The sequence below is a fragment of the Felis catus genome, chromosome A2 (genome assembly GCF_018350175.1).
Source record: "Felis catus isolate Fca126 chromosome A2, F.catus_Fca126_mat1.0, whole genome shotgun sequence".
In the NCBI taxonomy this organism is placed as follows: Eukaryota; Metazoa; Chordata; class Mammalia; order Carnivora; family Felidae; genus Felis; species Felis catus.
This window is the reverse complement of record NC_058369.1, coordinates 26,606,460-26,632,796: the sequence shown is the minus strand read 5'-3', so window position 1 is coordinate 26,632,796 and position 26,337 is coordinate 26,606,460. Positions and strand designations below refer to the sequence as shown.

At 41.1% G+C, this 26,337-nt stretch overlaps 1 protein-coding gene across 5 annotated transcripts in view; it reads left to right on the top strand.

The window, feature by feature from the left end:
* The window catches only part of CFAP20DC (CFAP20 domain containing), a 246,747-nt gene extending 223,472 nt beyond the window's left edge, over positions 1-23,275 (top strand). For 3 of the 5 annotated variants that reach the window (XM_011279970.4, XM_023249889.2, XM_011279961.4), the window contains one exon: positions 9,047-9,623. In XM_011279970.4, the coding sequence (XP_011278272.2) occupies positions 9,047-9,165 (119 nt within the window). In that variant the 3' untranslated portion in view covers positions 9,166-9,623. Of the gene's footprint in view, positions 1-1,155; positions 1,754-9,046; positions 9,624-23,044 lie in introns of those variants that run through there. The other 2 variants (XM_045051767.1, XM_045051766.1) reach the window with 2 other exon arrangements.
* The last annotated feature ends 3,062 nt before the right edge of the window (positions 23,276-26,337 follow it).

Here is a 26,337-nt window from a genome sequence, read left to right as displayed (position 1 = left end):
TCTTCAACTCATCATTTTTTATACCAACCTTGGGGGGAAAACATGAGTCATCCATTGAAATCTTACTTTCAGTTTTCCCCCATTCCAATTTTTTAGTATCTTAGGTATATTTCTAACAATTCAACAGTGGGAGTATTGAACCTACACCCATGCATTTGAGCAACTAAAAACGGTCACCTTATGCAGTGGCTCTTAAACTTTATTGTTAGGCAGTGAGAACTTTTCTTTCAAATGAATTCCATATGAAATGCCAACATATAAAAGAAATGAAACCAGAATTGGTCTGGCTAAAGGGGGCAGTTAGGGACCCAGAACCCTGCCCTGGGGCTCCAATGAATCAGCTAAAAACCCTGATGCAGTCCACCGACCTCTGTTTGACCTTGTGGAAGGTCGAGTGCCCACTCAGAGCCCCAGCTAGGATTAGGACCCAGGCTTGTTCCACATCCATGCCTTTCTGCAGAACCTGTGAAGGTGGTTTTGGGGGCTGGCTTACAGGGAAGGGCGATCTTCCGTCTTCAGATGTCTAGTATGAAAGTCATAACAGCTAATATTTATTTCACCTTCCTGTGACCCACACCTGCCAGTGCCTTTTAATTCACATAATAGCCTACTGAGGTGTAGCTACTGTCATTGCCCATCTTTTACACAAGGACACTGGGGTTTAGAGCCAGGAAGTGATGTGCTGACCCCCCACAGCTCCATCACAAGTGGAGAAGCTGAGATGTATCTGTAGAGCTAGAGAGCTAGAGGCATAGCTGTAGATGAACAGCAGAGAACGATGGCCTGACTAACACATGGCCCTAGGAAACGTTGCCACACAAAAGTAAGCACGTGTTTTAACCTTAAAAACAAAAGAGCAAGTGTTTTACCAGCAAAATGAGTTTATTTAGAAATAGCAGAGGCATGGCAATTCAGGACACGCAAGCTATGGCGAAGCATAGCCAAGCCTGGAGAACAAAGGAGAGGAACCATACTTGGTAGAGAAAAAGGAGGGAGTTGGGAGAGGCTGCTTTGAAGGAAAGTCTTTGCGAGTCTAAAAGTCTAAAGCAAGGGTTCAGGGTAGCAGTGGTTTCTCTTTGGCTAGACTCTTGCTCGTCAAGGAGAAAATCTTTCTTCCTTCTGCTGGGGCAGTAAAGTGAACTTCTTTCTGCCCAGGCATGCGGTGTCAGCTGCCATAGAAAGCTTATGATGAGCACCTCCCCTTCTGGGCTTCCTGACTCCGTTTGAGGTGAGGTCTCCCTGCACTGATTTCCACGCATGCCTTATATTTGGCCTCCGAATCTCTCCTTTATTCGGTACAAGTTTGTGTCACACCCGCAGTTTCTGCTCAGATAGAACACCTCAAGTGCATAAATGCCACCTTAAAGTACACAGCCCGTCTGCCAGCAGAGCCAGCCAGCAGGCAGGAACAGCATCGCATTCCGCACCAGTCGACTGGAGGGAGAGATGGGCAGCTCTCCATACTTCCTCCCGGGCCGAGGCACACTTGCTGAATGTCAATTACCATGGCACTCGAGCCCTTAACACTTAACCAAAAATGTGTTTTCCTGGAGTGCGTGTGAAATGTAAAAATGGGAAGTTACGATTTCAGAACTTACTCAAGAGAACTACCAAACTGACCTTTGGAAAATAAAGCAGACTTTGCTCGAAGAATAGTTGTCAATTTGTTTTTGACATTTGTTCCTTTACAGATATGACCCTTAAATTATTCATGCTTACCAGCTCCAAAACAGAATAGTAATGACCTCTCTCGTCAGGCTTGCAAAACCTCTTCTGCCGTTTACATAGATTTTGAGTAAGAAAGACATTCAGAAGTGCTTTTCGAGTTGCCGGAGTCTCATAAAAATAACATTCTTGTGCCTTTTTTATGGCAAGGCCACATAGGATATTCCTTTATGAACACTGGTTAATCCCCCATGAGACATAAATAGGCAACAGATGCTCATTTTATAGGTATAATATCCAAATCACTAGTCAAGAATTTAGAAAACCCTCATGGTTCCCTGAAGCTAACCAGAGAGAGGGGAATCTGGCCGTCTGCTCTGGGTGCAACAAGGGAGTCTTTCCAGAATCTTATTTCCTGCAGCACAATTATTCGACATTCACCTAATACTCCAAGTCTAAAAGCAGTCTTCTAAAATCTGTTTTATTAGTGATCATACAGACATTATGCTTCATGGAACAACCATTGGTATTCCCAAGGGCTTGTCTTGGCACCTAGGACACAGTAAATGCTACATAAATATTTGATGAGTTGTGAATGCATGAATCATGGGAAACAGAAGGATGATTTGGTCTACTCTTTGGATCTTCCTTGTATCTTCAGGATTTATTTAAGGTGCATAGGAGACTTTCCCCCAAAAACCAGTATTCATAATGTAAAAGTAATAATGTGCCTGCCAGTGTCGAGTTTTCCTGTGTTACCTCACGATGACTTCTCCCTACATTCCCAGGTGTGGGGCTATGTTATGTCCCACCCTGTACAGGTGGAATTAAGGTCGCTGCCTAGGTCACAAACCCACTGAGTGTGGAGTTGGACTCTGACCCAAGCCTGTCTGACCAGGCGATTTGCACCGTGAACCCCCATGCTGCTGTAGGACTGCAGAATTCCCTTTAGGTCAGTAAGAACCATACGACTGAAATGTCCACTGCAATTTTTTACCTGTAGGAAGTTCTCTTTCTTGAAGCTTTCTGGGTAAAATAGTATTCTCTTCAGTACTCTCCTTAGACCCATAGCATCCCCACCTCAATGCTCAGCTTGTATAATGAATTCATTAGTATTTATGACATTCTTGCGTCCAGAGTCCCCACCCCTTCCCCTGTTAGGCAAGTAGTTAGTTGCCTTTTGTTCTCAGATTAACCTTGGGGATGGAAGATATTTTCTCTTATGCAGCTATCAGGATCCCAGGGGTGTCTTTTCTGCACAGAGGAGGTTGGGGGCAGAGGGTGGGAGAATGGTGATCAACACCCTTACTAGCACAAAGATATGCCTTCTTTTTGGAGTCCTAGAAGTGAGCCTTATAGTAGAATACTAAACACATTGCTGGTGTCTGAAGCTCTCTCTATTATTCCAGAACCATCCCTACCTACTTATTCCCCAGATGCACCCCAGACGGGGTCCTGGTCCAGGACTTCAGCTTCCCTTGCTGGAACTGGGATACATTTTCCCCCAGATGCAGTGTTGCTGCCTTGCCTGAAATCGGGCCATTGAGACACTGTGAGCTCTGTAGGCTTCAAAGCTCAATAGTCTGGCTAGGGACCCCCTGGGGGTGTAGTAAAATGCATTCAGAGTTGTAAGCCGCACATTTCCAAGCAGCACAATGGTTTTGTAGGTTTTTTCCCAGCTTTATTGAGATAAAATTAACATGTAATGTTGTGTAAGTTTAAGATGTATCACTGTGTAAGTTTAACTCCATGATTTGATATACAAGCACAATTGAGTCACTGCACATTCACAAGTAGAGACTACCTGTAAAGAACGAAACTGCAGTAATTCCCAGTTAATCAACCAAACCCTCCAACATGTTGCTTCAAAAGGCATTTTCCATGTAAAATATAGGTACTGGTTTCTGCAAAAGGGCTTAACCTACTTATTTCCCCAATGAAACCTGAACTGTAATCATAGCATGTTAGTTGCCTTCCAAGAAACAATATAGTTTTCTAAGAAAGTCCCTTTTCGTCCTTTTTATCCCATTGTCAGTCATTTATCTTTCTCCCATCTGAGGACATATTTTTGCTGAAAACCAAAATTCAGCAGTTCACTGTCGACTTTCTCAGTACAAGTTAATTTAGCCCTACTGTGAGAGGCATGGGTGGAAGAGTTTCTAAGTACCTGGTGCTCTGCAGGATCTTATCTAAAATGTCATCTTCGTTGACCCTAAGGCTGACTGTTTGGAATGGAGATCCCTCCCCATTGAATTGTTTAAACAATAGTGTATTGGTATGCACATAAAAATACAGTCAATCAGTTCTCAAGATCTATAAGAGAGAAAATGCATTTATTTTTTTTTTTTAAATTCTGGATGGCAACGTCAGAAAATTGAAAATCAGGTGCAGTGTCTTGATTCAGAGATTTTAAATCTCATAAACTGATGTGACATCATTGGTTTTCAAGCTTGAAGACTTAGCCTCTGCATATAGGTTTCCTATTATCTGTGGTTAAAATGCAATAAATGTAGATAATTAAGCATTTATGTTAATAGTCTTTCAAAAGGTGAATTGGAGGGATTGTTTGCCTGAGCTGATCTAACAGAGGGGAGGGCAGCTAATACTGCTGCATTTGGTCTGGCTCCGTTGGTTTTTCTTCTGTTATTGCTGTTAACCAATTTCAAAGTGGATGAAGCTGGAAGTTTGTAAATAGATTATTATCTGAAAGGCAATTTTACTTCACTGGAAATGACTTTATTATGTGGTGAAGAGTAAAAATGTAATTTGGACCCCTGTCCAGATGCTCTTAGTCTGGTAGCAGAGAATGGTTTTATTTGTTAATTTGTCCTTTTACAGTTTCTGTAGCCAGTCTTTAAATAGAGCAATTTAGCATTTGGGGGGAAAAACAAACCCTGCACCATCCAAGAATATAATTGAAAATTACCCCATATCCATGCACAATAATTACCTTTCAAAACACTTCCCATTGCTTGACATCATAGTGGTAATTGCTTAATGATATTATAATTCCATTACGTAGGGATTACAATGGCTCAAAATGATGTAAATTGGAGGCTTTGAAAATTAAGTTATAATGAAAACAAAACCCTTTATGCAAGTTTAAAGCACTTACTTCAATGTAAAATTATACATAATGTCACCCAATTTTTGCACGAGTGTCATTGTTGGTACAGTTTTAAAATTCATCCATTTGAAGCTTTAGTACTAAAAACCACAAAAACCCGCTTTAGTCCCGTGGTCATGACGCATGAGGTTCCAGCTCTACAGTGATATGTATTGGAACGAATGCATTTATATAGCCGTTATTGCTTCAGTCTGGATGCATTATGTAGCAAAACCCCTACTAATGAATTAGATCCACCTCGGTCCCTTTGCAGTTGGTGATAAAGACCCATGGCCCATTACAACTGTTATTTTCATCTTTGAAAGATTCCTGACTGGTCGTAAAATGTATTGAGTTTTCTAACTTAATAACGCCAGCTTAAAATTTTATCTTTTTGGAAAGTACCAGCCCAGAGTGTGCTAAGCAATTAGATGACGTGCCGGAGGTCAGAATTTCCCTCAGTGTGTGGATGGAGTCTAAACAAAGCATCAGACAGCAGACCCCTGAGATACGTTGACTCATGATCATTTACCTCAGTGATAGGTGGTTTTAACATTACACCGGATGGAAAAATTTGTTTTACTTTTTGAAAAATACATGATTTTTGGTGTAAGAACTCTTTTTATCTTAAGATGAATTTATTATAATGTACTTTGTAAAACTAGTTGGGGGCTTTGTGTTTTGTTCAAATCCACTATTTTTTTTTCTTTTGGTAGTAAAAAATCAAACAGGTGCAGTTTGGGGGTAGGAAATAAGATGTAAGCGAGCATACCCCTCTTGTGTCTAACTCATGTATCTTACATTTTTCATGATGACAGTTGTAACAACATTTATTGAGTATTCACTATGTGTGCGGAGTGCAACTGAGTATCTTACTTAGTTCCCCTAGGTACTGTCCCAGGCAGTATTACCGTCCTTATGTAGGGGAAAGCTAAGGCTCAAAGTGCTGAATTTTCCCAGTGTCCCACAGCTGTGAAGTGGTAGAAATGGGATTTGGATCCAGGTCTGTCTGACTCCATTATCCAAATGTCATACTGCCCCTCTCTATGAAGCCTTTTCTTAGGACTTTAACCTTTATCAATGTTCCTGTTCTGACTGACTAAAAAAATGTACAGCCTATACTTCATGATTTATTTCAATATTGTCATTATCCTTAACAGTAATAATAATGATCATTTATTGAACAACTACTATGTGCCCTGGGCTATGCATATTATCTAGTGTCCAGTTTAGCCTTCCACAAAATCCTATGAAATAGGCCTTGTTATTCCCATTTGATAAATGAGGGAATGAGGATCCAGTGAGGCAAAGTAGCCTGTGAGTGCCCTAAAGTCAATTCGGGCAGTCAACAGCAAATCTCCCATCCGTCCCATCTGCCAATCCTAAGGCCCCTGGTGCTCTTGGCCACTCTGCAGTTGCAACTTCCAGTTACCCCATCACTAATCTTCAGTAGCTACTTTTGTTTCATGTGTGAATGTCCCATCCACACCTTGACATGGTACAGACTGAATAGATGTCATCACATAGCAGGCACACATTAGTTACTCATTGGTTCTGTTCTCTGAAGTAGCCCAAACAAGAAAGGGATGATGGATTGAATATCTGAAGGTAAAGGACATGCACATCCTCCTTTTGATGTGCAGAAGTGACCTAAAGGGGGTCGTCTTCCATGAGAAACTTGAAAAACATTCCCAATCTCTCCTACTTAGATGGAGAAAGAAGGTGGAGGCAGGACCCTGGGGACCACTCTTAAGGTAACAATAGAAAGTAAAGGAAAAGCAGCCTGCCTTCTCTGATTTCCTGTTCTTAATTAGAAACCATGCAGGGCGCTCAGGTCAGCTACCACCATTAACGTGGCCATTAGCACAGTGCTGTCATACTTCAAGGACATAAGCCACTATAGCAAAGAGTCCCAGAAACTCATCAAAGGCACCACAGGGATCATTGGATCTGGTCCCACCCTGTGCACAATAAAATCTCACACAAATGGCCGCCTCGGTCCCTGCTTCACCCTCTCCAGGATCCACATTCCACTTCCCGGTCAGCTCTATAGTGTGGAAAATTCTTCCTTGTGCTGAGCCAAAATCTGGCTCCTAGTAACTTGCCCCCATTGATCCTCTTGTTTCCTTCTGGAACCCCACAGAATCTTCTTAACTTCTCTCTCACTTACCGCCTTTTATCTACTTGAAGCCAGACAGGCTGCTGTAACCTCAGGCTTTGTCTTTTCCAGACGAAATAAGCCCAGATCTTGCCTCTGCCCTCCCACATAGACTCTCTTATCTTTGTGATTTTTGAAATATGAGAGATGAAATTTCTTTTGTTTCCAAACCTGAGGTTTTCAAATGGAGGACACATTTACAATTTTTTTACTCTCTTCCATGTTTAAATTCCCATAATGTAATAGCTCCCCATTGAATGTGGCCACATCACCTTCTTAACAAAAGCATGGTGCCCATATGGCAGAAAGAAGATGGAACTGAGAGTCTGGAAGCCCAAGTTCATCCCTGACTCTGCCTCTGACTCACCAAGTGACCTCGGATGAGCTGGTGAACTCTGCAGACCCGGCTTCCCTTGTCCTTCAGATGGACACATTAACTTCTGTTTCATTGGATCCAGAGCTTCTGCGTGGGCAAGTGCTTTCTTGGCCATGGAGGGCTCCACCAGTTGAGATGTTAGCAAGCAAGGCAGAGGTCCTCATTCCTCCCAGGTAGCTCCACGTTTTACTCCACTGCTGGCACCATCTGCGTAAGGAGTCGGCTGATTCCGTGTTTTGCCCAAGACAATGCACACTCCGTGAGAACAGGGCCTGCTTCTTAGACCGCCTCATCCCCAGCATCTCATTCAGTGCCTGATGCAGGGACGATCATGTTATGTGTCTTTGGATGGTCAGAGGAATGGCTGCCGTAGAGTCTCAAACCCCCACTCCACCACCTGGGCCCCGCTCCTTGGGACTTAACTCCAGTTTGTCACTGCCCCGACAGCATCCATGCACCAGCTTGGTCTGATTTTGGCTGCAACAGATGGAGTCCCACCACCTTCTCATACTCTGGGCAGTGACACTAGCACAGACTTTGTTTTCACAGTCATGCATTCATCCTTTCCCAAAACATCCAGTATTGACTGAGCCTCCATTACATGCCAGCCCTGCCCCTTCTGAAACTAACCCTGGTGAGCTCACAGCCCAAAGACTGGGTTTTCTCTGGTCCTGAGGAGCTTATGCTAAGGAAGAGGGAGGAGTGCTGTCCTACTCACCTCTCCTCCCTGAGCCTGCTTGGATCCTCTCCAGCTCAGGGAGGTCTTGCCTCCGACTTCTGGGCTCTCATTACATGGTTTTCAGAAGCACTCAGGGGGCACTCACTTGCTGGTGATAGCATCAAGTGTACAAGTACCTAGCACAACACTGGCACATATAAGGTGCTCAGGAAGCATCTTAGTAAAACAGCCTTTTTTTTTTTTCATTCCATGCCATGTGTTGGAAACCAACCAAACCTGCTACTATAACAGGCAGCAGTGGGGCACCTGGGTGGCTCAGTCGGTTGAGCATCTGGCTTTGGTTCAGGTCATGATTTCACAGTTCATGAATTCAAGCCCCACGTGGGGCTCATTGCTGTCAGCACAGAGCCCACTTTGGACCCTTTGTCTCCCCTCTCTCTGCTACTTTCCCACTTGTGCTCTCTCTCTTTCTCAAAAATAAACATTTAAAAAATAATAATAAAGAACAGGAGTTCCTCCAAACCATCTAATTGGCTGACACAAGGGACGAACGTGAAGCCATGTCTTTGTGACCAGCAAACTTGAAAGACCTTCCTACCACTAATAAAATTACTCATCACCCGACAATTTTCCATATGTGTTCCATACTAAACAACATTATCACTTTAATTCAGGCTTATTTGGTAGCATTTTTAGGGTGCATCCACACAGCTCTGACCCATGATGAAGTCTGGAACTGTCACCCCCAAGTCTTGACTCCCACCCATATACCCCTGATCCCTTTAGTCCCTCGGCCCCGCCGCTTTCTTGTCTCCCTCCCCGCCAGTTCTCCACGCTCAACTTTTCTTGTCCTTCACAGAGAAGCTGGTCAGTCTCACGCTGCAGTACCGAGTCCACAGGCCTGCGGTGCACTCCCACGGCTCAGGCCTTGCCATTCTGCCCACAGAAAGAGCATCTCCCGGGAGGGATGGAGGTTCCCTCCTCCTGGCCCTTCTGCCCTTTCAGTTCAGGAATTCCTGTCCATGCAGGCAGCTAACGTGTCTGTGGTTCCCGTCCCCATAGGTGAAGAAGATCCGAGCGTGGAAGTGGAAGAGGACGAGGAAGTGCTGACTCTGCTCTATGACCCCTGTCTGAACTGTTACTTTGATCCCCAGACAGGGAAGTACTATGAGCTGGTGTGAGGCCTCCCTCCAGAGCCAAGATCCCCCAGCCTGCCTGGCGAGCAGGAGAGCGCTTGTGACTCTGCTGCGTGGGCACCACAGAGCCTGGCAGGCCCATGGAATCCAACGTAACTGAGAGAAATAAAGTTATTCTGTAAATAACGTTCGACGTTAAGGATGCCTACGCTTTTGTTGTAGATGCGTGTGATCTTTTTGTCAGCGAAGCAATTAATACAGAGACAAGATTTTAGGACTTCGAATTGGTTCTTGTTTGTTCGTTCTCATCCTACATAGGATTTTTTTTATCTCCTATAATCTTATGGAAACAAATTAAGAGCTATTAATTCAAAATTTTTGCAGTGTTAATCTGTAAATGATGGCTTGATACACAGAAAATGTATTCTTGTTTAAAAGATATCTGGGTACCTTTTGTTTTATTACCTATTTGTATTAAAAATAAAGTATGATGGTCTTTTAAACTGCCTCCTTTTATTTACCTTGCATTTTTACCAGAATATTCCAAGATAATGTTTACCCTTCCCTTAGACTCTTAGAAAAGGAAACACTGTGCACTGGTCAGATTTTATGATCACATAAAGGTTCATCCAGAGTTTGCCAAAGATCACAACATTGTTAATCACGTAAGCTGCCTAGCTCTGTGCTGTGCTTTTTCTAAAAAATGTTTTTACCAATGATCTCTGAATTCTAATAATACTCAAATCTAGCTCCATGGATCCAGATTTAAGAAGCCATCCATTTGAACACCCTACACACCTCACTGCTTCTGCGACTTGGCCTGGAGAAATGGAGGAAGCGATCACTATAACTTTACTTGCTGTGCCACAAGGCAAAAATCACGTGCTTCCTGAATTTGAGGAGATGGCCTCGAATTGTGTGCCAAGTATATTATTACTAAGCACAAGGAAGTACTTATATTAGCTGGAATATTTTGTTACTTAATAAAGATTTTTTAATAAAGAAGAGTACCATTGGAAATGAAAAATTATTGGTGTACAATTGGATTTAATGGCAGTACTATAATTTCATTTAATGTTGCTTGATAGAGGAAATAAGAGCTCTTTATTCAGGAATAGATTCGGGCTCCTGTTCAAAGGATCATACATTATTTAAAACCATGTTTCTGTTTGATAAGCTTTTAATCCTATTGTTCACAAAGTATACCTTTGTTATGAATTTTTCTCCAAGATGTTCATACTTACAAAATGCAAACAAATAACTGAGGCTTCAGAAAGCATACAAGATGATAAAATAGTTCGGCTATCTTGGTTATGACCTTGAAGATTGGAGAACCTGGAGAGCCTTGATCCTGCTTTAGCCAGTTTCAAGACCATCCGCATAAATGGAGTCAATTAAAGGTCTGTGCCAGTTAAGACTTGTAGTTACAAATATCGAAAACACCATGAACTAACAATACTTAAGGATGCAAGAGTGCCTCATGAACCCCAAAACAGAATGCTGCAAACCTCCACATTGATTTGAGCTACGACCTAAAAATCTGTGTTGGGATTCTTAAATTGCAAGCACCTTTGATCTCAGAATATAGAGACTTGTTGGTCAGGCCCCAGGAGGCACAGGAATCCGGGCAGCTCCAGGGATCCTATAGCTCCAGGGATCCCTCCAGGGATCCAGGGAGCTAACCATTTCTCCCAACAATGGTCACAAAAATGACAGTGCAGCTTTTTTTTGCCCTGAGTCTCTGCTCCAGGAGCAAGAGGCTAGTAGGCTTGTCTTGTCAGTTATCCCCAGGGCCACATGGGATAGGAATGAGAGGCCCCTGAAGAAGAAGGCATTGTTAACAAAATGAGGAGGGATGTCAAGCAAGCAAAAACAACAGATGTCTACTTTGGGAGTCTAGAAGCATTGCCTCTGACTTGTTTGCAAAACGAATTCTCTCTCCCCATAATTCTAAGCTACTGTTCACCTTCCAGAACATTCAGCCATTCCACAGCACATACATCCATCCACAAAGAAATATGAACTCTGCATTTCAATTCAAAAATCCCAGACTTGGTTATTAAAGTTGCCTGTTTGGTCCAATGGCCACCAGAACCCTCTGGTGTGGATGGAGAGAGGAAGGCAGCTAAAGAGTTTCTCATGAACCAAGTGGACACTCCAAAATGTATCTACCACAAACTGTTAGTATCCAATTTTTACATTTTATTTGTCCTTTTTTAAAGGAGCAGCTTCATTTCTGTTGAGGTGGTTTTTATGCTCCAGAAAAGTTGAAGAGTTGAAAAATAAAAACAGATGGGCTTCATGCTGCTAATTTTGAACCAAAATGGTACAGCCAGTTAACTTGGAAATTCACTGACTGGACTATACTGCTTCACTGGTCATCAAATTTTGCTGCACATTAGAATCTCCTGGGAAGTTTATAAAAATTTTGAGGCCTCACCACCACCAGTGAGTCTGATTTGATTGGTCACAAGTGCAACCTGGGCATTGGAAATTTTTAAAGCCTCCTCTGGCAAGTCTAATGTGTCATAATGCTTGAGAAGATCAGATCCAGCATGAAGAGCGGGTGGAAGTTTTGCCTGATGGCAGACGTATCGATGGGGAAGAATCCATTAATTTCCATTTTCAAGACCTTGATCTCTACCTTTCTAATTAAATGTGTACTGAGCATTATATCTGAAAATGACTATTACAAAGGGATCCTGAGAAAACAGTTTTATTCACTATGAAAATACATCCTAAGATAATTTGATATAAGTTTGGGGACTGACTCAGTTTGTTTCATATAATTTGGGATGCAACTTGCAAGCGACTTTAAGTCTTCAGTCTCTAAATTATTATTTAATTACAGAGCCCAGGTAATGAGAATTATGGAAAAACAACAGTCAGCTAATAACTGGCATCAGATCGATGATTTAGCTTCCCTGGTGATGATAACTTCTCTCTCCAATTAATTTTATTTTATTTTATATTAAAGGAAAACACTGGCATATCCAAATGCATAGACACTTTTGCATAATAATTTGCCCTGTTGTATTTCTCCATATTTTTAGATTAGCTTCATTTTAAATCAGTCATTTCAATCACATCTTGATTTTTTTTGAAGAGCAAACTGTGCTTAATAACCAAGAATAGTGCAATCACTGATTGTACAACCTGAAGGACGATTAATTAAAAGAACTAATTTTAAATTTGCCCTTTGGCTTTAATTAAAGATTGAGCTGCTGAAAGTCTCTGGACTGGTTGGTTTTTTTGGGGGGGGAGATGGGGGTGGAAACTGTTGAATGACAGTGAGTACAGTACTAAAACTAGCTTTAGCCCAGGTTGTCCTGTGACTCTTAACCTTCAATCACAACACCCAGAATAAGAAGGAATAGGAATCATCTATCCACATATGGTTGTACTATAGGATTTCTATTTCATACATGGTTCCTTTTGCACTCCAGAAAAGTTGGTCATGGAGAGAATCCAAGCAAATCCTATCTTCTCTTTTTCTCCCGTTATAATAGTTGAGGTAGAATCATCTAATTGGGCCTAGATAGAATAATCAAGATTATTTCCTTATTTTTTTTAATGTTTATTTTTTTTATTTTTTGAGAGAGAGTGAGAGAGCACAGCAGGAGAGGAGAAGAGGGACAGAAAGAGAGAGAGAGAGAGAGAGTGAGACTCCCAAGCTGACTCCACACTGTCAGTGCAGATCCCAGCACTGTGGGACTTGAACTCGCGAAACTGCAAGATCGTGACCTGAGCCAAAATCAAGAGTTGGACGCTTAACAGACTGTGCCATCCAGGCGCCCCTGAGATGATTTCTTTAAACTCTGATTTTATGATGGAGAGAAGTGAGACTCAGATTGAGAAGTTAATTATCCAGAGACACTCAGTTGCAGAAGGGAGAATGGAATCTATGACTCCTCACTTCCAACCCAATTCTATTTCCACCCTGAGGGAATTAAGATGAGGATTCAAATGACAGAGTGAGATGGGCATCACAGACTATACAGTGGGCCCTAGTGCTCTCTGGCAACTGAAGCTTGCGCTCTCTGGTCTCGTCTCTTTTGCTCTGTGCAGATCCTTTCTTCCCTCCATTGTCAGCCTTTATACTTCAAGGATCAGCATTTCCCAAAGTGTGTTTCAAGAAACAAATTCTATTCAATGTTAATAAACTTTATGGGCTTGAGGAAGAAGCCCATGGTCAAACACTGTTGGATAATACTATCCAATGCTAAAGAAGCAGAAATGGCCATTTGTCTTAACTGGAGAAGTTCTCAATGGCTTTAATAAATTAACATGCAGGGGGAATGTCCAAGGAGTAGAATAGGTAGCACTTCTCAAATTTCTTTTTTGCGGTAGATTATCTGAAGAGGTTTATCTACCCACAGAACCTCCTTTGTGAAATGCTGCAAAAGATCACCTCTCCACCTCTCCAGGCCTGTGAGCCCTGACCTCCAACACAACACCCAGAAATGTGTCTCCCAGAGTTGGTGGGTTGGTTGGTAGAGTGTGTGTGTGTGTTGTTTGGTGGTAGCAGTGGGTTTTTTGTTTTTTGTTTCTGTTTTGCGCCAATATTTCATACAGATCCCTGACCACACTATAGGATTTTTTTTTATTTTAAAAATTTCTTAATGTTTATTTATTTTTGAGAGAGACAGAGCGAGAGTGGGGGAGAGGCAGAGAGAGACACACACAGAACCCCAAGCAGGCTCTGTGCTGTCAGCACAGATGCGGGGCTTGAACCCACGAACAGTGAGATCATTACCTGAGCCAAAGTCAGACACTTAACCAACTGAGCCATCCAGGCACCCCACACAATAGGATTATTCTTGACACTCACTTTTTATCTAAAACAAGGTATGCTGACGCCTGAACTTTGTTTAAGTCAGAAACTTTGGTCACCTAAGATGAAGAAATTTTCTTTCTCATGTTTTAAATTATACAAAGTTATAACCATAGGTAATACAGTTAACTTACGACAAAGGATAAATCTAAGTTAAAGTCCATTCATCATGAATATTGGAGCTCTACATATTAATGAATATTTTGGTTCTGGTTTGTGTGGCTTTAATATAATTTAAAATCACATTAAGTCAAAATAATTTGACTTATAAGAATTAAATAACCAATAAACACTGGCCAAGATAACACTAATTTTTACTGATGCCATATTCTTCTGTAGTTAATCACCTGTAACTCTGTGAAGCATTACAGAAGTGAAGTGTGGGAAATGGTATTGATTGGTTTTCATCAGCCCAACTTATCATTGTCAATGTTGGTGCTGAACCTGGCAAGATTTAAGCATATAAACTTGATCCTAATAGTAATAAGTATTGCCAATGTTTTAGTCTCTACATCAGAAAACATTATCTTTATTTGCTGTAAAGGATACTTGCAAAAGCATAGTAGTGGTGGGGAGGTTGCCCCTGAGACCTTAATCACTGAGCTAAGCCAAATCATCTAGGCATATCTGGCTTAAGAAGTCCAGGAGGAAAATCACTCTTTGTTTATTTCTGATAATATGCCATTCTGAAATATAATTTCTATTAATGATGAGTTTTAATAATCTATAAATAAATCATGAGATGGGATGAAACCATTTCCAGTTTTGCTTTACAGCTTCCTAAACTCAAGATTATCTTAATTAAAATCAATCAAAATTTCACCCTTTGGTTTTCCTACTACATGCAAAAGTGCTTCATACATTTCAAACCCTGGAAACTTACCAACCTCTTAGCCAAGTCAGTTGAAAAGAGCTTTTCTTTTCTTTTAAAACCTTTTGACTGGTCAAAGAAATTCATAGCCTCTTCTTGTGGGCTAATTCTAGTAAGCAGAATGTCTTTTGACCCCTAATTCTTGTCTTTTCTTTGACTTCTGATATCTAAATATTTCTAAAATTCATCTAGGTACCTAGGTCTGCACAATATACTTATAACCCCTTTGAATTCATTTATATCAAAAGGTTTTAATCCTTTAGATCAGGTACTTTTCAAGAACATCTGCCATTATCAAAATAAATTTGATTTAAGAAAAAAAAAATCATGGCTTCTTTTGCTGGCTAAATGTTAAGGATCTACCAATGCTTCACTGTCCAGATAAACAAAAAAAGAATTCCAGAGATTCCGGTTACAATTTGCTCTGATCAGCATATGCAGCTCCCTGTTAATGTCTACAGCCTTAATTTCAGAGGGATATCACTGACTGCATTCTCATAATTTCTGAGATCCCTTTCCATGTTTGGCCAATTGACGATTTCAGGCTTATCTGAAAACTCAACCATCTGCACGTTGCATCATCTTGGGAGTAGGAAAAATGCTCTGCCTGGGTCCAGCCCCAGAGATTCCTTCCTCCCTGACCTGGGTTGTGACCCAGGCATGGCAGTGTTTCAGAGAAGTCAAGGCTGAGACCCTCTGGCCTAACCCATTCTCATTTCTTGTTTTTACCTCTCCTCTTTACTTCCTGTGGTGCCAGAATGAGCAGTTTGAAGATTCCCAAGGGCATGTGGTGTCAGTGACATTCAACAGTTTCAATCAACAAACTAACCATCACTTGATGGATTTCATCTGTGGGCAATCCAATAATCTTCTAACAACTTGCTTTAGCCTCATGTGGTTGATGACCCCTAGAATGGAAAATATAGCTTGTTTTGTTTTGCTTTCTTCACTCTGACTAGTATACATATCAGGCTAAACCCCTCATTCTCTTTCCTGGCTCAGATTATATCTTATGTTAATGAATGTATCTGGGTTCCAGTTTCCAAATCAAAGGAAGAATGTCGAGTGACTATGTGTGATTGGAGCCTCTGCCTTAGGCTATTGAATTACATGTGTGCGTATGTCTGAGTGTGTATTTTATAACTACAATCCATCAGTTCACAAAACCATTCAGGAATTGGTACCATTAAGTTAAATACTGTGAAGAAGTTTTGGAGTCTTTCCATTTATAGTAGCTCCTAGTGAGTCAGATGTATTTTTCTTTCATATAAAAATAGCAATTTTTCCCAATCTGAGCAAAGATGTAGAGCAGTGGTTTTCCACTCTCCTATGTATATGGCATATCTTTAAATATGAGACTACAGGAGAAGCCCTGGGAATTTAAAGATGTGCTTATATCTCTCCCTTAAGAGTCATACATCTTTTGTAAGGTCTGTTTCTGTACACAGCCTTGAATGGGAGGTATTTTGTGCTATGAAGGAATTAAGACAATTGCTGTATCATGGAATGATATGTGCAGAACAGAGAGGGAGAGAAGAGGAAGGGATGAGGGTCAAGAAACCAGAACGCCTCCTATCAAGTCAGAGATGGGACTTGGAAGACTCTAGACCCTCTGCCCAAAGATCTTTGCAGAATGTGAATGGGATGAAACTATGGGTTAGTTTTGGAGGTTGTTTTTTTTATTTATTTTTTAATTTTTTAAATTTTTTTGGAATCTTAAAGGACTATTTGACCCTAGCAATTGGGAAAACATAGAGACATACAAGAGGCAAATAAATGAGGTACCTCAGGGGCACCTAGGTGGTGGCTCAGTCAGTTAGGTGTCGACTGTTGATTTTGGTTCAGGTTACCTCACGGTTCATGGGATCAAGCCCTAAGTCAGGGGAGCCCAGTGTCTGCTTGGGATTCTCTTTCTCTTCTCTCTGTCTCTCTGTCTCTCTCTCTCTCTCTGCCTCTACTCAGCTCGTGTACATACGTGCACTCTCTCTGTCTCAAAATAAATAAATGAACTTTAATAGATAGATAGATAGATAGATAGATAGATAAGGTACCTATGAAAAAGGTATGAATGGTGTGAATGGTACATATATACTTTCATGTATGTAAGCTAGAATTTTGTATGTTGTTACAAGACTACATTTAAAAAAAAATGTTTTATCAGTACTCTGAAAGAACAGGAGCATTAGCTTCATGCAATAAGCCATAAAGAAAACTAATTTCCTAAGAATTGGGGGAAATAGCACTGACACTCATTACAGATTTTTTAGGTTTATTTATTTATTTTGAGGGAGGCAGGGGCAGAGAGGGAGAAAGAGAGAGAGAGAATCCCAAGCAGGCTCCATGCTGTCAGTGCAGAGAGCGATACAGGGCTGGATCCCACCAACTGTGAGATCATGACCTGAGCCAAAATCAAGGGTCAGACGCTTGACCAACTGAGCCACCCACACACCCCAACACTGATTACAGATTTAACGCCTGGGGTACGTACCTGTCATTGGAAAATGGACACTCCAGCAAGTCTTCAAACCTGTATTCATTCAATATCTGTAATAACTTGGGTCTGACCCATATGGTTGCAATAATTGACTCTCCTATGAATTTCTGGAGTCTTCCTCCTCCCAAATCAACAGCTCCTTTTCAAAATAAAGACTTCACAAATGATCAATTCCAAGCCAAGCAACTCCTGTATGTTAAAGGTTTTTACTTTTACTCGTCATGGTATAGATTATTCCAAGCAGTCTTTCTAACTCTCTCATTTTACCTATTAATACATCTTGTATCTTGAGACATATGAAAAGTATTTGAAATAATTAAACTATATTTGTTTAAATAGAGTCTGTAATCCAGATTTTATATAATTTCAGTCTGGCATTCTTCTCCTTAGGCTACATTAGTGAAGTTTTTCTAATATTTGAGTGAATTATGTGAAGAAATTACAGAAATATTCACTCCAGCTTTTCCTTTCATTGCTATTTGGAAAGTCAGCCATCATCTACAAATGTCTCTCCCCACATTTCTGTCTAGAACTTTATCACAAATTATAGACACAGAACAGTCCACCAAAGAAATATCAACTTCTTCAAAACCCAGTTTCCCATCCTTTTGATGACATTTGCTGCCTTCAACCATGGAGAAGAAAAGGGAAATTCACACCCCCCCCACCATTGGTGGCTGTTTTCACCATGGCTTTCATGCCATGTTGGGTGTTAGAAACCCATTAGCGAGAGAAGCCATTTTCCTCTTGTCTTTACTCTCCTGCTAATTCCAGCACCATTGGGTTTTATTCCTATTTCCAAATACTGAGCTATAAGTTAAAAAAAATAATAAATAAATAAATGAATAAATGAATAAATGAATAAATAAATAAATAAATAAATAAATAAATAAATAAAAGTATCCATCAGCCTCTAAAACAGTGGGTACGGTAAATTTCTTATAATGCTTTCTGGAAGTTATAACTTCATCCATATGAAGGGATAAAGGGCATTTAAAGCATCCTTTGATTCATCCTAGTCCACCTGAGGCTCTGGTGTCACTCTGCCACATGATCACACTCCATAACCACCTACATCTACATCTTTATCATAACAATTACTGCTTCTGGTTTATATGCAAAAACTCTGTGGTTTTAAAATGCATTCTTATGGTATTCTGAAGGCATTTCTACTGACTTAAATTTGACAAATACTATCAGATTACAAAGCAAAGGGAAAACTATCCCCTTTTTTTCATTTAATCTAAGGATCCATTAGGATAGGCTTTGGACTATGACCCTACTCAGTACTTTATTCTGACCCAGAAATTCCATTATCATGGGGTGCAGATATCTTCCTTGGCAATTGTCCTCACCATCTATGCTGTCATCACTACAACCACTTATTGAGCTCTCACTGTGTTCCCAAGCATCTCATTTAATGCTCTTGACAACTCTTTGAGATAGGCATTTGCCCACTTTACAAATTAGGAAACTGAGACACAGGTTCGAGAGCTCCCCAGAGTTAATACACAAGGATCTCTCAGACTGGCTGATATCAAATCCCATGACTTGGCTGTGGGCAACACTACAGACCAGCCATGGCTCTTATGGTGGCTGGGATCTGTATGCTTATGAATAGAAGGAAGTTGTTCATCGTGACCCCTTGCTTCCTGATTAGGTGCTATCTCTATGGCTGCAGCTTGAGAAATATTTTCTCTGTTTATTTGTTGCATTTTACACTTAAAAAAAAAAAGAGTCTATGTTAAGAGCACTTTGATGGCTCAGTCAGTTAAGCATCCAACTTCGGCTCAGGTCATGATCTCAGGGTTCGTGAGTTTGAGCCCCACGTCGGGTTCTGTGCTGACAACTCGGAGCCTGGAGCCTGCTTCGGATTCTGTGTCTCCCTCTCTCTGCCCCTCTCCTGCTCATGCTCTGTATCTCCCTCCCTCTCAAAGATAAATAAACATTTAAAAAAAAGGGGGGGGGGAAGGGGGGTGTTAAAATTTTTTTTTCTAGTCATTGAGAAATTTACTATCTATATCTAAATACTTTTTAAGATTATTGATATTTTTGCATATTAGGAGCATTCCTTCCTATTATCTACACATTTTGTGAAGGAAAATGTCAGACAAGGCATACAGGGTATCATTTCAAAAATCTGCTTCTTCTCCACAAGGCCTAATTTGTCTCATCCCCCTGGTGTTTCTATAGTAACCTGGCACCCTCAGCTACCACCTTTCAGTTGGCACTAAAAGATCATTTATAGTCAGTCCTCCACTTTTTCTGAAATGCACCCTTCAATTCATAACACAACAGATAGTGTGTAAGTTTAACAGGACCCGAAGCATTTCTTCTCTTGAGTTAAACTCGCATGTTCAAAGGAGTGAAAATATCAGGAAATGTGGTGTTGTAGGATTCAGCTTTCAGCTCCACAACTAATAAAAAGAACCAAGCTGGGATCTGGGGAGTCAACCTCGGCTCCTTCATATGCCCTATACCTTCCCTGCTTTTCATGATGAAACTGTAACTGACCCAGGATACACTCACATCCAAGAAAGGAAAGTTTCAGAAACTTTTCTTTTCTAAAGTCAGTGTTTGGGGTTTGTTTTTTGTTTTGTTTTGTTGTTCCCTAATAAGGCTCTGGGCACCTGGGTGGCTCAGTCGGCGAAGCTTCAGGTCAGGATCTCACAGTCGGTGGGATCGAGCCCCGAGTTGGGCACTGTGCTGGCAGTGCAGAGCCTGCTTGGGATCCTCTCTCTCTCTCCCTCTCTCTCTGCCCTTTCCCTGCTCACTTGCGCTTGCTCAGTCTGTCTCGAAAATAAAATAAATAAATGAAAAAAAATTATACTAAAATGGCTCTAACTCTTCCTTCTCCAGAACAGGATTGACAAGGCTTTTTTGACACATCAATAATCAAATAAAGTCTATATTCAGGGATTGTCATAGCAGAAGCAGAAAATCCCATTTGAGCTGGGCTTCATGATCACAAAGGTGATCATCTCAGAGTGGGGTTAGACACACATTTACAGCAAAGAAGATGGTCATCCTTCATCTTCCAAATGAACTCATATTACTGAACCACCTCACTTGTAGTGTGTGGTGAAATACTTTTTAAAAAATAAACTTTATTTTATGAACACCTCAATTACATTACATTTGTCATTTGGGAAGATTGAAAGAGTTAATATATCAAATGTAAACATTCAAAATTCACCAAACCAGCTCTATTCATAATCCTTCTCCTGCCACAGTCTCCTCTGTCTCAACCAATGACAAACCCACCCTTCTGGTTGCCGAGACCAGAAAACCTGGAAGCAACCTTGATTCTCCCCTTTCTCTCACCCTCCACTTTCAGACCATCAGGAATCCCACAGGCTTTACCCCCAATGCATCCAGAATCCAACTACTTCTCACCATGCTCACCTCTATCACCCTGGACCAACACAAATGTTCTCTCTCACTGTTCTGCTTCCTTCAACCATTGCCCCAGCACCCTACAACCAATTTATTTTCAACATGGTGGCCAGAATGAGCCCTTAAAAATACGACATATTGGGTCACTCATCTGCTCAAAACCTTCCAGGGAATTTTATTTCCAATACTGGTTGACTAGTTTGGTATAGACCAAGCTTCCCATTGGGAACAACTGAAAAGCCTTAAAAAAAAAAAATTGTCTTATTCAGTTCAGGCTGCCATACCAGAATATCATGGAATGAGTGGCTTGAACAACAAGCATTTATTTCTCATAGTTCTGGAACCTAGGAAGGCTAAGATCAGGACACTGACAGGTTCAGTGTCTACTGAGAGCTCTCTTCCTGGTCTGTGGGCACTCATCTTTTTTCTGTATCTTCACCTGGTAGAGAAAGACCACTGATCTCTCCATCCCCTTATAAGGGCACGGATCACAGCAAGAGGGCTCTACCTCCGTGACCTTCCAAAGGCCCCACCTTCAGTATCATCACACTGGGGATTAGGGCTTCAAGGTGTGGATTTGGAGAAGACATAAACATTCAGCTCCTAGCAACAAAAAAAATTTATTCAGTAATATATAAACAGGAATAAATCCAAAATCATGATGAAGTCAGGTTTACTTGAGGAATGTGAGTTTGGTTTAACATTCAAAAATCAATCAATTTAATTCACTGTATTAACAAGAAAAAATTGTATAATCACTTCAGTGTAAAAATGCATTTGCTACAACTTAACATTCATTCATGATAAAATCTCTTAGAAACTAGGAATAGAAGAGAACTTCCGTTATCTGATAGGTGGTATCAGAAATGAATAGCAAAACTCTCAGTGCTGAAATATTGAAAGATCTCCCCTTGATATTGAGAATGTCATAAGAATGCCCACTGTTGCCACTTCTATTTAACATCGTCCTGATAGTCTGAACCAGTGCAATAGGCAAGAAAAGGAAATAATAGATGTATGAGTTGGGAAGGAAGACACAACACTGTTGTTATTTGCAGATGACATTGTTGTATTGTCTGTATTCATAGAAAACTCAAGAGAATCTACAGATAAATTACTAAAATTAACAAATTTATTTACAGTGTCTTATTTTATCTGTAGATAAATTATTAAAAATTGTGGGAATTAATTACTATTGTTGGATACAAAAACCAATACATGAAAATCAATTGTTTTCCTAAATAACAGACACCAAAAAATGGAAAACTAAATAAAAAATATATTACTATTTATAAGACATCAAAAAATATCAAATACTTAAGAATAAATCTAATAAAAAATGTGGAAGTTCTCTACACAGAAAATGATAAACATTTATTGCTGCTAATTTAAAAACCACATTAGTTATTTATTGATGCATAACAAATTTCCCTAAAACTTAGCTGCTTAAAACAAGATTAAACATTCTCTCACAATTTCTATAGGTCAGGAATTCAAGAGTGGCTTAAATGAACAGTTTTGGCTTAGGGGCTATTCTGAACTTGCAGTCAAGATTTTATCTCAAGCTGCAGGCATCTGAAGGCTGATGAGCCTCTCCATATGGCTGCTTGGGTGACCTTGGAATATTATAGTTGGCTTCCCCCAGAGAAATAATACAAGAAGCCAAGGTAAAAGCCACTATGTCTTTTATGACCTACCCTCTGATGTCCCACACCATCATCCCTGCCATACTCTACTGGTCACACAGACTAACTCTGAGTCAACGTGAGTAGACACTACACAAGGGCATAAATCTCATGAGGCAGGAGTCATCTTTGAAGTCAGATACAACAAAGACCTAAATAATTGAAAGGATGTTCCATGTTCATGGATTGGAAAATTCAATATTACAACGATGTCAGTTCTCTCCAATACAATGTGTAGAGTCAACATGTTTATCAAAACTCTGGCATGCAATTTCCTCTACCATCAGAAGTCTAAAATCAGTGGAATACTGTCATTTATTAATTTTTTTAATTACTGATTTAGGGGGTGCCTGGGTGGCTCAGTTGGTTAAGCGTCCGACTTCGACTCAGGTCATGATCTCACAGTCCGTGGTTTCAAGCCCTACATTGGGCTCTGTGCTGACAGTTCAGAGCCTGGAGCTTGCTTGCTTCAGATTCTGTGTCTCCCTCTTTCTCTGCCCCTCCCCTGCTCATGCTCACACACACTCTCTCTCTCTCTGTCTCTCAAAAATAAACATTTAAAAACTCTTTTAAATTACTGATTTAGTTCTCTGTTAATTCAGCAAAAATTAAGAGTCTGTGCCTTTCTTTCGTTTCATCACAAGGTCATATCCAATTTCCTCATTAACTCTAATAAATATCTGGGACGACATCTTCTCTCAAGTCCATGTGAACAAGTTTTTATTATCCACCCAGAAGTTTTGAATAACACAAAGAAACACCAAAATTCTTTAGTGATTAACATAAATTCCATGGAACAACCAATTTTCAAGAATCCCTCCTTCTAACCAGTTGTTTTTCTATCATGAGGACTTGTACCCTCCTTCAACTACCTCCCCAGTGGGACAGTCACAAATATTTTCCCAGGCAAAACCTTCAAGACAGGTACTTGGTACTCTGTGTTTCATAAATATGCTACTTTGGACTTGGCCTACTTACCAGAATAATCAATGGCTTCTATAGTTTAATCTCACTTCTTACTTTCTGGTTATGCAACTACATGCTCACCAAAATGCAAAAACGTGTGGTCATGTGGGCTGTTCACAAATATTCCAGCTCTCTCTGCACTCTGCTGCCCTCTTGGAGGGAGGAATGGCTACATGACTTGCTTTAGCCAATGAAATGTGAGCAGAAGTGCTCCCACTTCCAGGTGGGAGATGAAGTGCCGGCACACTTTGCCATTTGCCTGGACAACTTTGCAACGTTCTTTGCACTTTGCCTTTTCCCCTCTGCCTGGACAACTGCAATGTTCAAAGTGCTGGCTTCCCCATCGGCCTGGCTGCTGGAATGAGGAGATAAAATGGCCCTGGGAAAGAGACAGAGCCTGGCTTCCTTGTCAAGCCCAATAGGTTCCAATCAAGAGAGAGTCATGCCTTGAAAAAAATCTATGAGTATAACTATGGGCACATGAAGCTGATCAGAATCAAATAGATAAGAAGCTAATTAAGTTTCTGAGAGAGCTGTATAGCCAGAGAAACCAGGCATCTGGACTAAAAATGTTTACAGCTGTTCAAGATTTAAAACCACCTTTGGAGCTCCAATTTTCCTCAGGCAGGAAGCCAGCTGAGAAAGCTGATTGGCTCCCAAGGAGGCATGTTCTCCAAAGCTGACTTCAGATGTGGCCTAGGAGATTAAAGGTAAAGGAAAAAACACCCAGAAGATGGATCCAGATGGACTGGGAAGCCACAGAACCCAGCCCTAAATCCAGCAGTATTCCCCAGACCCAGGGAAGGGGTATCTGCCAGCAAAATTCAGAATCGCCATGGACAGGAGGCCCCTCCATCACCATCGCAGTTATTCTGTCCTTCTTCCACCTTTGCATTCTGGGTATTGTGTGCAACTTGTCTTGTTAATTCATAGATCTCTGGATTAACAGAAGCCATATCTAGACCTGATATAGAGACCTCGGTCCATTATCCCAAGATCCTGCCATTTAAGCTGCACAGCACAACAGGAAGGGACTTGGGGAGCATCTCTCCTGGGGAGAGGGTGAGGACATTTTGACTGCAGAATGAGGTAGGGACCAAACACCTCGTGAGAAGGAGAGTGTACTGTGGTTGCCATAAATGCTGCTCACCAAATTTCCAGCTCTTTGCCTCCCAGAACATGTAGGTTTCTACTTCCAGCCCCACTGAGGTTAAGTGAAGCAAAGTCATCTCTTTTACGGACAACTTGTGAGTGCTAGTGACGGGTCACCATCCTGTGGAGCATTTTTCTCGCTTTCCATTGAAAGAACCTCCAGATGTCTCTTTTCCTTCTAGCATGGACACCTGCATTATTCTGTCAGCCTAGATCCCTGAGAGACTGTGACAAGCAGGACCCCCTGCCACCTGCAAGAACATGCAGCGTGGGCAAGAAATAAACCTTTGTTGTTTTGAGTTAGAGTTGAGGGCTGTGTGTTTCTGCAGCATAAGCTGGTTCTCACCGATACACTGCTGGAGCCAAGAATCTCATCTCTGGAAAAACCCCATCGATTTGCCCTATGCAATTATTTCTCTGAAGATGTCACGTGTCTTAGTGAATCTGGTGGCTACAACAGTGTTGAAATCATCAACCCCACCGGAGCCCCTAGACAGTGGCACCCTGCCCAGCTCTCCAGAACAGCTAAGGCAATGTTACTCCTCTGCCCTGCTTACAAATAAAAGAAGTTGAGCACATTTTAGAAAGAAAAGTCTCCCCCCATGTCTGTGATAAAAAATATAGATGACTTCATTTTCATCTGAAAGCGATGACTCTTTAAAGCAATTATTTGGACCTCTAAGAGTCCTGGCACCTCCCCTGCTACAATTGTGTGTGTATGTGTGTGTGTGTGTGTGTGTGTGTGTGTGAGCGCTTTTTTTTTTTTTTTTTTTTTTTTTTTAGAGAGAGAGAGAGAAAGAGCACAAGTGAGGGAGAGAAGCAAAGGGAGAGGGAGAGAGAGAATCTTAAGCAGGCTGACCCTCAGTGTGGAGCCTGACATGGGGCTCAATCCCACCACCCTGGTATCATGACTTGAGCAGTGAAATCAAGGGTCAGATGCTCAACTGACTGAGCCACCCAGGCTCCCTGTCACTAGTATATTTTTAACTGTAGTCATCCTTCCTCAGAACAAAGGTTTTTATTAACTCTACCTCTCTCAGCCACCTCCATCATAATAAAAGCAAACAGTCAATTGAGCGCGACCATGGGCCAGGGACTACCTGCATTATTTAAGCCTCGTGCTAGCCCTAAGGGGTAATGTGAACTTAGAGTCCAAGTGGCAGATGCAAAAACTGAGGACCAGAGAGGGAACGGGATCTTCCCAAGGTCACCCAGCTAAGGAGGGTCAGAGGCCTGCCTGTCACCGCAGCCTGCTCCTGACCATCATTCACATGGCCTCATGTCAACTAAAAGCAAACGGGACATATAATAAATGCTTACTTACTGATGCCCCACCTTAACTGCCAGTTAAGGTACAAGAATGCTCCCTAAATTCAAAGTCCCATACAGAAAGAAAATGCTCTTGCAAGGAAAGAACATAAATACCAGCTTATGTGTTCTTTCACATTATAACTGTTGCTAAACTAGTAAAATTGTTGAAAATGGAATGCTATTTACATTACATGAGTTAAGTTTTTCCATTAAAAAGTACAATATTGGATGATTGTGCATTTTGTTTGTATGGAAGAGAAGGGGGAGCCTTTACCCCTCTGAAATTGCAAATGTCGGTACAAAGTGTTGCATATTTATTAGCCCATCTGCCACTACAGCATGGGGGGGGGGGGGTGGAAATCTTACTATGAGCAATTTATTCACAGTTACAGTTTTACCACCTGATGTGCAAAATAACAACACTCAGTAAGCATTTATTATTGTGCTGAGTAATTTCAATTTTCAGTTTAATTCATAACATTCTTTACAGACCACAGAAGTGAACATT